The sequence below is a fragment of the Brachyhypopomus gauderio genome, chromosome 3 (assembly GCF_052324685.1).
Source record: "Brachyhypopomus gauderio isolate BG-103 chromosome 3, BGAUD_0.2, whole genome shotgun sequence".
NCBI classification, from domain to species: Eukaryota; Metazoa; Chordata; class Actinopteri; order Gymnotiformes; family Hypopomidae; genus Brachyhypopomus; species Brachyhypopomus gauderio.
The window spans coordinates 2,033,507-2,050,086 of NC_135213.1; the positions used below are offsets into that span (position 1 = coordinate 2,033,507).

At 39.6% G+C, this 16,580-nt stretch overlaps 1 protein-coding gene and 1 long non-coding RNA gene across 5 annotated transcripts; both read left to right on the forward strand.

Annotated features, from left to right (window-relative positions):
* The first annotated feature begins 54 nt into the window (after positions 1-54).
* LOC143509955 (zinc finger MYM-type protein 6-like) lies at positions 55-5,426 on the forward strand. Of its 4 annotated transcripts, XM_076998878.1 has the most exons (10): positions 55-151; positions 781-1,033; positions 1,133-1,458; positions 1,723-1,807; positions 1,881-2,015; positions 2,112-2,269; positions 2,459-2,567; positions 2,925-3,168; positions 3,271-3,418; positions 3,512-5,425. In XM_076998878.1, the coding sequence occupies exons 1-10, from the start codon at positions 131-133 to the stop codon at positions 3,788-3,790; spliced, it is 1,758 nt and encodes a 585-aa protein (XP_076854993.1). In that variant the 5' UTR covers positions 55-130; the 3' UTR covers positions 3,791-5,425. The 4 variants fall into 4 exon arrangements, with proteins under 4 accessions (XP_076854993.1, XP_076854992.1, XP_076854994.1 ...); XM_076998877.1 differs by having other exon boundaries at positions 781-1,458; positions 3,512-5,426; XM_076998880.1 differs by having other exon boundaries at positions 129-1,033; positions 1,194-1,458.
* Positions 5,427-8,359: 2,933 nt separating this feature from the next.
* On the forward strand, positions 8,360-9,047 carry LOC143509973 (uncharacterized). The gene is made up of 3 exons (XR_013129853.1): positions 8,360-8,489; positions 8,661-8,799; positions 8,993-9,047. It is a non-coding gene; the product is annotated as an uncharacterized LOC143509973 (long non-coding RNA).
* Positions 9,048-16,580: the final 7,533 nt, after the last annotated feature.

The window sequence follows — 16,580 nt, forward strand, 5'->3', positions numbered from 1 at the left end:
CTGATGCTCTGTCTGCAGACAGGAAAATTCCGGTTGCCATCAAGGCATAGTAGATGTGCAGCGACACATTAAATGTAAATCACACCTGTCTAAAGAGCAGGCACTGCAGTCTCCAGTTGGTGTTGGTGGCATGACTACACAAGAGTCCAAGGTATTGTTCTGGTCAAAAAGTTTTTCAATCATGTCTGATTATTTAAGCAATAGAACACGAGAGGGAGTGTGTTATCGCGAATAACATCACGGCTGTGATTTGGTCATAGATAGATCATCACACCATGATGTTATTAGTGATAACACACGACTGAGTGTTCTATTGCTTTTATACAACAGTTTTTTGCAAAATAAATGAAGAAAATAAATCCAAGAACCTCAAGACATTCATAATGAATATGTTTTAATACGGACTGTGCCTTCTGCCAAAAAGTAGTTCCACAACTAGTGAACTTGTTACGAAAGTTAGCTTCAAATTAAAATTGGGAATAATTAAAGATTAAGTGAAAAGATAATAAAATTCAAGGCATGTGCCAAATATAAAAATACCTAAAAATATTTTTGCAGGTTGTTTAAGCACAGATACAAAAATGTCTTGTGTGTATATGTCGTCCACGGAGTGATATAGTTTTAGTGTGAGAATGCTGTGATGTTATCACAAATATCAGCACGGTTAGAACACTTCTCAAACAATCAGATTGTGAGGTCGATACTAATTGTTGTATAAAAAAATCATATATTTAAATTCATTGTGAACAATTACCTGGTTACCATTCTTTTCTGTTTAAGACAAGGAGAGCTGAGGTGAAAGTGGCTGTGGCCATGGTACAGCATAATGTGCCATTTGCCGTTGCGGATCATTTGAGTCCTTTGTTGAGGAATTGTTTTATTGACTCCCCCTCTGCACAACAATATAAGTGTGCCAGCACCAAAACCACATGCATAATAAATGAAGCTGTGGCACCCCACTTCAAAGAGGAGCTGGTCATCAAGATGAAGAGCAATCCCTTCACGCTCATAACAGACGGCTCCAATGATACAGGTGACAGACAATTTAAATATCCTCTTTTTTCGGTGTACATTGTTTACATGTCAGTGGTGCATGTATGTTATTTGTCTAATGTATTGTTTAAACATTTAGGACGTGAGAAGATGAACCCCCTCACTGTCAGGGTGTTTGATGGCCAGGCTGTTGTCCACAGGTTTTTGGACATGTGCATAACAAGTGGGCAGCGCTGTGGTACTGCCGAGGCCATTTTCCAAAAAATAAATGCTGTCCTAGAAAACTACAACATTCCTTGGAGCAACTGTGTTGCCTTGTCCATTGATAATGCCCCAGTCAATACTGGGGCAAGAAACTCGATTGCCTCCAGGATACTGGCAGAGAATCCCAGTGTATACATCCATGGGTGCCCATGTCATATCCTGCACAACATTGCCAAACATGCTGGACAGGGTTTCATGGAAGTAAGTTTGGATTCTTTTAGTAAAATTTAGATACAAGGAGTTTTATTTGTCACAAGCGTAGAATTATTAAAAAAGTATGACATGCAGTGACAAAAACTTGTCTGCCCATAGTGTGTGTGTGTGTGTGCGGGCATACATGCATGCGTGTTTAAGTGTAATAATGTTGGAAGTGCCAAATTGTGCCAGAGATGGATTGTGTGTGGGGTGACAGTGTGTGCAAAATAACATGGACTAGACATTAATGGACATTAATCTAAATTCTAGGTGCCTGGATTTGACCCTGAAGACTTGGCTGTTGATGTGGGGCACTGGTTTAGAGGCAGCACAAATCGCAAAGGCTACCTCACAGGTTGGTGATTTAGTGTGTGAGTGGAATGCAATAACTTTCATCGCACTGAAATATAACAACAATCACATTACAGAATTCTGTGACTTACATGAGTCCGAATACATGGAGATACTGTCACACATCTCCATCCGTTGGCTGAGCCTGGAGCGGTGCTTGAATCGCGTTCTGAGGCAATACAAGCCACTCTGCAGCTATTTCCAGTCAGCAAGTAAGTTGCATGTGTTACTGACATGAATGCAAGGTTCTTTAAGAGATTGTCAACTGAATGAATAATATGTAACAATTGTGTTTTTTGTCTTTTCAGATGAAAAACAGCCACGGTTGAAATGGCTTGCGGGTGCCTTCTCTAACCCAATGACTGAAGTGTACCTCCTCTTCTATCAGGCAACATTGCCAACCTTCACCTCCCTTAATTTGCTACTTCAGAGGGAGAAACCATCAGTTTTCCTTCTCTATGAAGAGGTACAGTCGGGGTTCAGCTCTTTTTATGCCATCAGTTTTTCATCTAATGTCACTAACATCTTCATTAATTTTGTTCCCTTCATAATAACTAACACAAAGCTAACCCTACAGTATTCATCTCCACTAGCCTTGTTATGCAATTTTTCTCACTATTTGCCAAATGTTATGTACCGAATTACAACTTTGTAGATGACCAAGTTCATCCGCAAGTTGTGCGGAAGATTCCTGCACATCAGTGCATTGCAGGGGAGAGCGGTGGAGGACATTAATTACACAGATCCATCCACGCAACTGTCTGGTAATGCTCCCCAAGTTTCTCATACACAAATACTGCACATAGACTCTGACCACAACTGACTTATTTAGTTTTGATAGTGAGGCTGTCACCAATGTACAAGCATAAATAGTTTATATTACTGATATTGTCTATCTTTAATCTTTATTGTTATAGTGTGTGTCTGCCTGTCCCTCTGTGTGCCTCCAGTGGGTTTTGCACATGCTATATTGTTGTTTAGCAGTTAATGTATAGGAGTTAGTTTTATTGTACAGTTTATTTATGTGTACACTTTATGAAGCAGCTTTAATTCTCATTATACTCTGTAAAATGTCAACAAAGGCCTTCTATTCTATTCTATTCTATTCATGTCTCTAATAGGACAAAAGCTGAATGTCGGATTTACAACAAGGACAACCCTTAACAGGCTCCTGGAGGCAGGGGATGTCACTCCACAGCAGGGGGAGAGCTTCCACCAGGCTGTCCTGGCATTTTTGACAGGTGCCGTAGAATATGCCATGGCAAAGCTGCCCCTTAAGGAAAGTCTGCTGAAACATGCCAGGTTTGTCGATGTTCAGCAAAGAGCGGACTGCGAAGTGAATGATGCGGCATACTTTGTGGAAAGGTAAAGGTTGAACTCTTCAAATCTATTGCAAAGTTTATCCACATCTGATGAAATATCAAAGCCCTTTGTTTCTCCTGGTTTAGTACGCACTGTATTCTTTAGGTTTCCCAAACTTCTTCCATTCGAAGCACCTGAGGAACAAGACAAACTTGCTGAGGAGTTCCAGGACTACCAACTGATGGAGGTTCCAGAGTCCCAGGAATTTGAAATTGAAGCTTTCTGGGAAGGCCTGTCTTCCCTCAAGAATAGGGTAAGAAATACCTAGCATACACAAACTGACATGAGCAACTGGAGTGTAAAAATATTTAGAAGTGCAATTAGGGTTCCTTGTTTTTTTCCAAAGGTGACTGGAATGAACAGATTTCCCAGACTGTCTGCAATCGCCAAATTGGTTTTAACTCTCCCACACTCAAATGCCGATGCAGAGAGGGTTTTTTCCATGGTGGGCTTGAACAAGACCAAAACCAGAAATGCCTTGGCTCTGGATGAAACCCTTTCGGCCATTATGACCGTCAAAATGGCTGGCATTGAGCCTCATTGCTTTAAATGGGAACCCCCAGTGTCAGTGATCAAGGCATCTAAATCTGCCACAAATACTTGCAACATTCAACATCACTTATGAACAAACATAGAAAATATCCACTATTGTTCCGTGGGGATAAATTTGTGTTTTTGTTTTATTTATTTTTCTTTATTTATTTTTCTTCTTGTCTGTACTTGTTTGTAATTATATAACAATAAACCGTGAAATTTGATCAAATCAAACTTGTTCTCTTTCAAGTTGAACACACTTGGAGGTTCAATGGGCCGATGGGCTAGGGTTTGAAACTTGAGAGCCCTGTCCATATCTATTTCGCCCTCCACTGGCGACCGATCGCGATATACAACTTACGTTCGTCGTCACCCCCCACTCAACGACTTACGTTTGCCACCAAATCCCCCCCCCCCCCCCGCTCAACAACTCTCACACTCTCACATGAATCCTAAACTTGAGAGCCCTGCGGAAGTCAACACATAGATGTAACCCATTGTCCTTTTTGCGCACGCACACCACTGGAGACAAATAGTCTGATGTTGACTTCCTGATCCAACCTTTGTTTAAGAGATTTTGGATGTATTCCTTAACCTCTTGGTACAATGGCCTGGGGATGAAGTTGTAACTCTTTTGCAGAGGTATGTTGTCAATAGTGTTTATCTTTAACTGCAAACCTGGGGTACATCCAATATCTCCTTCGTTGCGAGCAAACACGTCAGACTGTTCACAGAGTATTTGTCGGACTACTTCCTGGTCATGTTCTGGTAATTTGTCGGACTACTTCCTGGTCCTTCCACTTCCATTCAAATTCAAATGCAATAACTTCAAATGCATTTACATTTGCAATGTGATTGACATCTATTCAAATTTCATTTACACATACACTTTGATGCTTTATTGAAATGAAAATGTATTTTCCGATTTGAATTATCAAGTTCATATGATCATGCAAAGGTTGTATCAAAATTATAATTAAAATGCTATTCGCTTAATATGCTTTGCATTTCGTGATATATTTCGTGAAATAGCGCCACCCTTGTTTGCAATAACATTACGATACCAACAGCGCTCAAACTGTGTCAAAATGCATTTTGAAAATGCAAGCCGAGCAGAATGCATTTTCATTTCCATGGTCTTCCACTATACAATCCCACCAGGATTTCGTGGGCCTTTTTTATGATTGTTGCAGGCTAAAATGTTTGTTGTGGGTGTTTTTCAAAAAAATTGCGATGCAACTTGCGGTGTGTTTTTGCTTTTTTTTTGTGATTACATTGCAATAGGGAGTAAATGTTGCATGGTTTCCTCTATTTTAATTATCTATTTACCTATTTATTTACCCATGTATTTATTGTCCATTTATTTATTTATTTATTTGGATCTCCCTATGGATATTATGCTTCTTATCCTGTGTTTTACCCCTGGTTTTAACACTTCAAGCAATAATTTTATGTGCTATGAAATAGTTTGGGCAGGAATGATCCCTCTCAAGTTTTTGTATGCCCCGCCCCCTGAAACACAGGTCTCTTGACAGAGAATGCACAATGATCCCTCTCACTTTCTTGAAATGATCCCTCAAAGTGCAACAGCTCGGTGGCAGAAATGGACTTTCCGTCTCTTAAAAGACTATGAAAAATCACTTGGAGTGGATGGGCTGGTACTAGAAATGTTAAACTTGTTGGAAATACATGTATGAACCCATCGTTGTGAAACAATAAAACACTGAAAGCAAAAAAAAAAACAGTTTTCCCCACTTTCATGTAGTGTACCGGGATAATGCTTTTCCCGATCTTTTGCCGTTATTTTCGTCGGCAAGTGTGAAACGTGTGCCTCGCTCATACTGCTTTCAGTCTGCTCCTCTTGAACGTATACACGGAAGTAAGGTGGGAGTTTGTCGACGTCACATCAAGACGACATCAGTGATTGGTCAAATTTGCGGGAAGTTGCGGTGATTGGCTGAAGTTGCAACACTGCCCTGAATTCACGGGGTTTGCTTGAATTTGCGTTGAAGTTGCAAATCGCAACATCGCAAAATTCTGGAGGGTCTGACTATAGTCAAATTAGATCCCATCAGCCTTCCAATCAGATTTCCACAGCCCTCCACTTTATTCAGCCAATCGGGTTCCACAGCTTTCCACCTCCGGCAGTCAATCAGGATTGGAGTGTTGCGCATGATAGCGGGTATAACTGAAAATAAATAAAAGAGATCTGTGACTGCAGATCTGATTTAGAGATCTGTGACGGCAAAGTCACATAGGACCCACCTTTACATACATTACAAGCCTACTCTCCCGGGCTCGTTTTTTCTCGGGCTAGTTAAATCCCATTATATTCTGTTAGCCCCTCCCCAACAATATTCCATTCATGTTACGGGTAACACAGGGACAAAGAATATAAAACATTCTAATTGCTGTTAATACACAATTGAATAAACATCTTTGGTCACATCTTCTCATGTCATGACATTACTCTTTTCTACATAATTTCCATTTTACATGTGCATATGCATATATAATCACTGTTGTACAGTTTGTTAGTCCCTCCTCTTCTGCAGAGGTTACACCTGCCCAGGTTAGTAAAAGCCTGAATTTTGAACTCTTACTATTTTAGTATAATGGATGCAGACTGGTCACAGGTAAGCATAATCATAAATCATAATCATATTATGTCTATTGGTGATGTGTAGGTCTACATCATCACAATTAGTCCATATCATCTGGCCCATTGACTGAATGCTTGTATTGCACTGAGCAATACAGCCTGTCAGAAATGCCAGGCCATGTTCATGTCTGTGAGAAGTAAGTGGGACAGTTTACATATCTCAAGAATAATACTTTCATTCTAAAATTATACATTAGGTATTTTGTTTCCTTTTAGGTATCTTCATTTAGCTACAAAAATTATTTCTAGAAAAAAATCAAGACCACTTAAAAATGACTGACCTAGGGTTTAGTGTTTTTGGTTTGCATTTGTTTTCATTGGAAACATTTCTCCAATTCCAAAATGAATAATAAATTAGCAATTTTTTGCTATTGTATTTATACTGCTTATAAATTGGGCAAGCAAAGCCTGAAGGGTAGCGGGAGGGTCACTGGATCAAATCGAACTGCCAGGATGTGACTGAAGAGCCCTTGATCATGACACCTAACCCGCAACTGCTCCCCTGTGCTCTGTTCACGTGTTTCACTGCATGGGCGGATCAAAGGCAGAATGGTTCACTTCACACAAGCGGTCAGTGATTGGATATTAAATATTAGAAGCAAAGAAGCTGGTCATTTTTAAGTGGTGTGTGTTTTAGTTTTTTTTCCTTCTCCCAGAGCTGCATTGGTGTTAAAGGAATACACATCTCTGGTGTAATAACTTGGGCATTAAAATGCAGCACAAATGAACATAATGTCTACTGCAAAATGTCACAAGCCTTAACATATTGCTGATTACACTAGGTTGTACGAGAGAGAGGTTGGATGATGGTGATGCAGGGCAGGAGGGAACATCAGTAACAGTGGTAGAGAGCAACACTGAAAGGCAGGACAGGGTTTCAGCATCAGTGGCTGATGGTCCCTCAACCAGTCATTGTTCAACAGCAGAGTCTGCCATTGAAGGTTCAGTCCTAATCATATCGCAGAGCTGTACATGTGTTCTTTTGCATTTTAAGAGGCCAACCAATAATAAACTTTTTCTTTCATGAATCAGAACTGTTCTGAGCATTATTTGCATCATATAAAAGCCCTTTGTCTTTTTGATGTGGATATTTAACTTATTGTATTATTAATATTTCACACAAACACCACAGAGTGGAAGATGGAGCCTGATCTTAACACAGCTGCCAAGATGTATTGAAGGCACATTTTAGGGAATGCTGAGGAAAAGCCAGATGTAGTTGTGACACTTGATATACATGCCAGTGAACAGGATTGTGAACGAGAAATGCTTACCTTCTATAAACGACAAAATCTTGATTGGACAAGTCCATTCAGTGTAAGATTTAAAGGTAACATGTTCTATGTAATTACATTTGACTGACTTTGTTGCTATAGACTAATACTGTAATGATTATTATAGCTTTCTGGTCATTATAACCATAAACAGGAGATGCTGCAATGGGGGACGGAGTAACACGACACTTTTTCTCCCCACTAATGGACAAGTTGCACTTTGTATTTGACATTGACCTTCGTGAGTGGATGTAATTCCCATAAGATAGAATTTGTGCAGTTTTTCAAAGTAAGGTAAATGTTGCCTGAAATGGATTTTGCAGACATTATTTCAAGTTCAGAATTACGCCAATGTTTGACTGATGTACAGCGCTATTCAATTGGTTGTTTTGGTAAACCACTGATTGTTTCAGACTGTGGGTGATTTGTGCTATTGCAAATTTTTGGCAATTAATTATATTCACTGAATCAACATTGCTATTCAAAGAATTAGTGTGGCTTTTTATCTTGGTTTTAAAATGTCACCTAACATCTAACCCCCAGATAACTGTGGAAAAACACTTCTATTCAATGGAGAAGATGATCACAAGGTTCGTTCAACATCAAGAGAACTTGTAGATGGTGACCTGTTTAGAGTAGTGGGAAGAATGATTGGCCACACATATTCATGGAGGTCCACTCTTCTCAGGGCTGAGCCCATTTCTCCTTCCCTTTCTAAGTGGCAGCTGGAAAGCCAGAATGAGCTGAGCCCACAGGAAAAAGAGGATATAAACAGCCTGGCCTTAAGCTGGGATTTGCCTCCAGTCACCAACTCTAACAGAAGGTGGTTAGCAGAAGCCGTCCTCCACCATTGGGTATGTTGGAGGGTGCTGTTTTGTGGCGTTTCATTTTATTTATGGTGGTGTATGTGCTGTCTCAGACAGTGGGTACACACTCCATCTGTATCAAAGTAATTCTCATACCAATGGTTGTCTTTGCATGTTTTCTCTGCACATCTTCAATAAATTTTTAACAAATATTTTCAGGTTATTGGCAGACGTGAAAAGCAGCTTGCACAAATGCGAAGGGGGCTGAAGGACACAGAGGTGCTGCGAATGATCAAAGAATGGCCAGATTTAAGTGGTGCTATTCCCCAGATCCTTTGCTCTATTGCTGGACCCAGAGGTAATGTTCCCAACATCCTCCTATTTTTAAATATTTTTGCTTTATGCATATGAATGAAATAGAATTCAACACTCTGATTTACATTAGTCACATAACGTGATATTTGATGAAATGCAGGCAAACTTCATTTTTGGAATCATGATAGGTTTAGACTTAATTCAATAACTTCTGCCCCTTATATGATACTTAAAAGGGTTATCTGGCCAGAACCTTACAGTGATGAAGAGGAGGACCAGCTCAACTTGGAACAATCTTGCCAAGTCACAGGCTTTTTGAGAGAATATATTCAGAAAGGTTCGTCTGTCAACAGGCCTCTCCTTAATAGAAGTGATGCTAAGCACTCTTGCTTTTGTTTGAATTTAACAAACCTCTTGCAGGTTCTCCATCAGAACTACATGAGCTTGTGCAGTTTTGGACTGGTTGGTCAGTCGTTCCAGATCATCTCTATGTTGAAGTAATGCCTGACCTGTCACTGTGAGTGGCTTCAACCTGCCTTATGACCCTAAAACTTCGTCTGAAATGTGAGACTTTCCTTGTTTTCACACAAAACATGAAAGCTGCTGTGAAATCCACAAAGTTTGGCTTTGGTCTAATCTGAGCATAGGGAGACCCTAGATCCCCCATACTCAAATAGCAGCTATCTATTTCTGGCCCGCGAGCTGTTTTGAAAAGTGTTTTTTTTAGTAATCTTTTTTTTCAATCGCGCTATCCGCTCTTATTTTGAAATCGCGCTCCGCGATCTCAAGACGATGCCGGGGATTGCCTTTATGGCAACAACAAACAGGTAGCAGACGCCCAAATGCGTTCGCCACCCCCCGTCGACAGTTTACGTTCGCCACCACACACAATCCCCCCCCCCCCCCCCCCCCGTAACCGGCCCCTTCAGTGATTGAAAAAATAAAATGTGGCCCGTCATAATTTCTATTTGAGTACCCCTGCCCTAGATATTCAGGTAAAGTGAGTTTGTTTTTTTCTTCCCCCAAGCCATTAAGCTTTTGAAAATTGCTTATTCTACTAAAACATATTCAAGAAATTAGTTCTATGAAGTGCGCACTTGTTAGACAAGAATTAACAAAATACATGGTTCATTCTGTACTCGTGACCTTTATTTCAAATCAAATGTTAAATCCTGAAATCTTACCACGACACATGCAAAGCTGTACTTCATATAAATTGGTTTTTTTTTTGAACCAAATAAAAATATTAAAATGAACACTTCTGCATTTATTCTTGCTTAATTATTCTAGATGTCCTGGCCAAGATCAAACCTTTTAACCTACACTAAATATATCGACCAGATGCTCTATTGTTAACAAATAAACATCTACTGCTTCAGTAAGGGATACATGTTGGTTGGGCAGGCTTGCAATCTCCTCTGCAGTGAGATCACAAGGTAACTGGAGATCTGGTACTGCTAGGGAGTCTACAGTTGTGATCAAATTTATTCAACCCCCACTGAAATAAAGTGTTTTGGCCAGTTTGACATTGATTTTGATCATTTCAGTCATCTTATTTACAATTATATCAAAGAGGCACTTATAAATTAGACAAACATAACATAATATTTATGATGGAATAACCACAAATGTCTTTACTGTGCTCACATCATTATCAGTTTTATTCAACCCCCTAGTGACATTATTTTTTAGTACTTAGTACAACATCCTTTTCCAGTTATGACAGCTTTCAAGCGTGAAGCATAGCTTGACACAAGTGTCTTGCAGCGACCTATGGGTATCTTAGCCCATTCTTCATGGGCAAAAGCCTCCAGTTCAGTCACATTCTTAGGCTTGCGCACTGCAACTGCCTTCTTTAGGTCCCACCAGAGGTTCTCAATTGGATTTAAGTCTGGTGATTGCGATGGCCACTCTAGAATGTTCCAGCCTTTCATGTTCAACCATGCTCTAGTGGACTTGGATGTGTGCTTCGGATCATTGTCCTGTTGGAAGGTCCAACGTCTCCCAAGCCGCAGGTTTGTGACTGACTCCATCACATTTTCCTCCAAGATCTCCTGGTACTGAAGGGAATTCATGGTACCCTGCACACGTTGAAGCTTTCCTGTACCATTAGAAGCAAAACAGCCCCAAAGCATAATTGACCCCCCGCCATGCTTCACAGTAGGCAAGGTGTTCTTTTGTTCATAAGCCTGGTTCTTCCTTCTCCAAACATAGCGCTGGTCCATTGTCCCAAACAGTTCTAATTTAGTTTCATCTGACCACAGTACACTGTCCCAAAACCTTTGTGGCTTGTCCACATGACTTTTGGCATACTGCAGTCGACTTTTCTTGTTCTTTGGAGTCAGCAAGGGGGTGCGTCTGGGCGTTCTGGCATGGAGGTCTTCGTTATGCAGTGCGCGCCTTATTGTCTGAGCTGAAACTTCAGTGCCCACATCTGACAGGTCTTTTTTCAGTTCCTTAGCAGTCACGTGGGGATTTTTCTCCACATTACGCTTCAGGTAGCGCACAGCAGTCGCGGTCAGGATCTTCTTTCTGCCACGACCAGGTAACGTTTCCACTGTGCCCTTTAACTTGAACTTGCGAATGATACTTCTGATAGTGTCTCTTGGAATATTTAACAACTTCGCAATCTTTTTATATCCATTGCCATTCTTGTGAAGAGCAATAACCTCTTCTCTTGTCTTCTGGGACCATTCTCTTGCCTTCACCATGCTTGGAAACACATCAGTAGATGTCTAGAAGGAGCTGAGTATCACAGTCCTTTTAAATTTGCCTAATTGGTGCTTATCATGCTTGATTGCTGCTCGTTGACATCCACAGATGTTTTCAATACCTGATGGAAAACACTGGAATGAACCTCTGTTCTTAGGAGTGGTAGTCGTAAAGGGGTTGAATAATTGTGTCAATGAAGAAATCACAAAAAGGCCATTTAATACTTTATGACAAAAAAAATTGATGCTATCTTAGTTGCATTTAGTTCTTTAACAAGTCCTTGTAAGATTTCATTATGAACACAATTACAAATGTGCACTGAATTCCATAAAACCCTTCGCAGCATTGGGGGTTGAATAAATTTGATCACAACTGTATATCTTCCACCTCATGTGAGCCATCACAGTTAATACCATATTCAGCATTAACCTAAAATAACAGATTACATGCTCTTCCTCAGTATTATACACATCTTTCCTTTAAATGGTTTTACTATCCTGCTTCATTGCACAACATCCCACATCACTCATTATTTAATTTTTTAAACATGTATACTTACTATCTCAGGATCCTCTGCAGTATCTCTGTATTGTAGCCAAAGTTGGTACGGCGACCTATTGTTCTCTGTTCTTATTTTGTGCAAGTTCCAAGCTTTTTTAAAGACATTGAGATGATGCTGTAACTGGGAAAGAAAATCCAGTGCAGAGCATAGAGACGTAGCTCCTCATCAGGACTCAGCATCCCTTCTGCCTCCAAGTTGTGGAAGAGCGTGTAGAACAAAACAAGAACCCGTGTGTACACATCTGACCAAAGACGCTCAATGGTACGTTACAGTTAGGGGTTCTGTGGTTTGCTTTTGGTGTTGTATTTGGTGTGTTTGCAGGTTCTCCAGAAGGGGGCGCAACGATGTGATTGACATCAGGTGCCAGTGTCACGAGATGCAAGACGAGATTGGATGGCGGGTCTTTAAAAGCGCTGTACCTTGTGGTGTCTTGAACAGTGGACTCCACCTGGTCCTTGGGGGATACTGAACTGTGATAGTAAACTGTGATAAATGTGATGAACTGCATTTATGGTGACCGTTCTGAGATCGTTCGGGCCGATGGTTTACATCATTCGGGTCTATAAGAAGATATTAGGAGATATATCGCTACGCGGTTTGAGATGTACTGCTACAACATCGCTACGCGATTCGAGACGTAATGCTTCTAGCTTCGGTCTATTTGTTGTGTTTGTATATGGTGTACAATATAGAAGATCTGTGAGGATTATATTTGAAGGGGGAAGTTTTGTTTTGTTTTGTGTTAGTAGGGCTGGGCTGCTGATTCTTTTGGGGGTCGTTTTCTCCTGGTTTGATTTATAGGGAGGTAGCTTATGTTATTGTATTTTGGTTTGTTTTTCCTTTGATGAGGTTAGTTATGTTGAATTGGGGGTTATAGTCTTTTGTTTGTTATGTTGGCCTTGGCCCAGCCTGAAGTCCTTGTGTTGTATTTATTGTGCATTATAATATATAATTGTATTACTATATGGATATTTCTATACATAACAAAAAATAAATGAATGGCAAGTAGCCGATGAATGCAGTTCGGTGTCGCCCGATTTTCTATTCTTTTCTCTTCTTTATTTATTTTATCTATTTATGTTGCGGCCCGTTTAGCGAGCCGAGGTCACCTGGGTCGTAACAGCTAAAATAAAAATAACAGCAGTTCTTTGATATGGTTTCCATTTTACAACATTTTCAAGCTATTATTTTGCACTAAAATAAGATTGTACATTATGGGCAAATTGGAACATGGAAATAATCTTGCAATATAAAGGTAATCAACACAATAGTGAAGGATAATGCAGAACACAAAAATGGATAAAACAACTGTCCCCTTCAAAATAAAACAAGGAAAAAGACATCTTGTTACCGTTGATTGTGAACACTTCTCCCAGTAATGTGAGAATTTGGGTTTTCTCCATGGTTTTGTACCATAAAGTGTGCCACTTCAATGTTTTCTCCTCCTTTATCCGAACGAACACGAGACGGCACGCCATACTGGTTAACAGCGTCAAGGAAGGCATCCAGTACAGTAGTAACATAGTTGTTGGTCGCAACAGCAAGATACACGATAACACGGCCAAAGCCATCAATCCCTCCATGAATCAAGAATCGCCAGCTGATTTAAAAATATTGAGAAGAGGAAAATACATGACCCAAGTTGAAACAGCATATTGAGTGCAATGACAAAGATTTTAATACTTCTTTTAATTAGATATCAGATGAAGTAAAAAACACCCTGTAAAAACCCAGTAACACTGCTGTGACATGTACCAGCACCACACTATTATGTCTCCTACCACTGAGACTACTGACAGCTTTCTTTGATTGTCTGCATACCATGTGTTTTCTTCTGTGTAGCCCACCTATTTACTTACCTGGATTATCTTGGATTTTGTTTCTGCCTAGTCCCTCTGATTTGTATGCCTGGTTTTCTATTCTCTCCTGTTCTTTGACCCTGGACTATTTTGACACTGTACTATTGGATTCTGGTTACTATCAGTTCGCTGCCTTTGTGTTTTGGATTGCCCCACTTTAATAAAAGTATTTTTTACTTTTATCAGAGCATCTGAGACTGAGTGTCACACGTACACACACTACCATGTCAGTGTCACTGTTGTGCTGGGAATCATCCACCACCCAAATAATGTCTGGACATGGCAGCAACAGATGCGCTATTATATACACTTATATGGTAGCTATGATAAAATTGCTAATGAGTGAAGCAACAAAGTAGGTGTTTGTATGCAAGAAAGCAAATAATACCGGATTAGTTTATGGTTTCCATCAATGTGCCACATGCAATTTGGGGCAGGAACTGAGTATGTTCTACGATGAAGAGTTCGGTTGGCCAAGGCTCGAAGTTCAGTGCCCTCTGGATCCACTCTTCTCAATGACTCTCGCACTCTAGTAACTTTAGAAAACCATGTAAATGATTAGTGTAATCCATGACATTTAATGTTGCTGTAACAAAGGCGATATGAAATGTGGCAGCAAACATTTTTCAAACAAACATACTTTGTACCATGTCCTCTTGCTTGGAGTAAGGCTCTCATCATGTGATATCCTGACTGTGGGTGAGCCTGGTGAAGTTGTACAACCAAATTCAGGGTTCCCACACCTTGGTTAACATCAAATTCAAGGACCTTTCAATGAATGTCCAGGACCAACTTCCTCAAATTCAAGGACTGCACCTGGCAGCATTTACCTACTGTTACCCCTGAATATGTTGTCAAAAAACCATGTTAATTCAATGCAAATTCAAAAGACCGAATGCCATTTCAAGACATGCATCCTGAAATGTTCTGTGCATGACATTAAGCGCTGATTAAATGAAAACTTAATTCACACTCAACATGACTGGCAATTTAGCAGTTGACCTGTGAGAAGGTCAACTGCTTATTTCTTGTGAGACATTCACGTAAAGCGGCTACACATACGTTAACTACATACAGGAAACACCAGCTTTCGGTACTGAACAAACAAAAATTTCTCTACAGGAGAATGACCAAACTTTTGCAAAGTAAAAGTCAGCATAGGCCCTGTAGAATCAATATAATTTTAAATGAACTTGTGCTGGCAAAATAATAACATGTTGACAGTAGACAAATAATAATAACAATAATACACATATGCATATACACATACAGCACATACATAAAACACAGGAGCAAAGCCATATAATGAGATTAGAACTATAGATTTCTAGAGAAATCTGTTGTGAGATGATTCTAGTATTTTTCAAGTTTTTTTATCTACTTAATGAAGAGTAATATGATTTTTTTTCATTCATAAAGAGAAAAGAAGGCTTTTAACCACTCCACTTACTGTAGTGAATGTGGTATTTTGCTAAAAGTACGACTACATTTATGGCATCAGAGAAATCCGAACTTAAGTTTTCCGCATAAAGTAAAATGGTATCAAAAGAAAGAATGTTAAGTTTGAGATTAATTGAGTTTCTAGTGTCCATGCTAAAACTTTGTGAATGTTGACATGAAAAAACAAATGCTTCTGGAATTCATCTTCTGACTTACAAAAGGTACATGAATCCACATAAAGTTGAAATTTTCTTTCAAGAAACATGGCTACAGGATATATCTTATTTATTACCTTATTTATTATTTTGAAATGAATCTCTTTTACTTTAGAAGATATGGGCCATTTGACAAGCCATTGTGGTTTTATAATATGTATTAGGATATTTCTTGAAAGAATCTCTATTACATCTTTTGTCTCATACCATCAGTGATAATCTGGTTATTACACTTGAAGTCAACTAAGTTAGTCATTCACTTTTAACATGGGCATCGGAACAGTCAACTCTGAATATAAAATGACATTTTTGATTAATTGAATTAATGCTAAAGGAATCACTTTGCAGACTTTCTTAAAATCTTTATAACAACTATCATATCAGATCATATTTTTCAACAAAGGATGATAAATTTAAAACATTATGACAATCTTTTTCATAGCAATCTTTTGTAAATATTGACTTCCTACCAACGGTGCCCTATTATTCCTTGACTGCGGTCTTCATCCATGTGAAATTGAAACCCCCCAAAGTATTCAAGGACCTTCAAGGACGGCTGTCTTTTATGCCTGTTTTCAAAAACATTCCAGGGCCTTGAACTTATTTTTTCAGATTCACAAACTTTCAAGGATTTCAAGGACCCGTGGGAACCCTGCAAATTATCCAGCTCTGCATTACTTATGTTAGAGTACAATGCTGCTACTCTGGAATACCAAAAGAAAGGTATTGGATTCAAGTTTACATTTACATTTTACATTTATGGCATTTTGGCAGACACCCTTATCCAGAGCGACTTACATTTTTTATCTCATTTTTTATATAAGTGAGCAATTGAGGGTTATGGGGTGCTCAGGGGCACCTCAGTCATGGCCTCAGGTATGGGAATCGAACCCACGACCCTCCGGTCACAAGACCAGGGGCCTCATGTACGAACGGTGCGTACGCACAAAAACATTGCGTTTCACGCAAACGGTCAGATGTACGAAATGTGATTTGAACGTGAAAAAGTGCGTACACCCACGACAACTTCACCTCT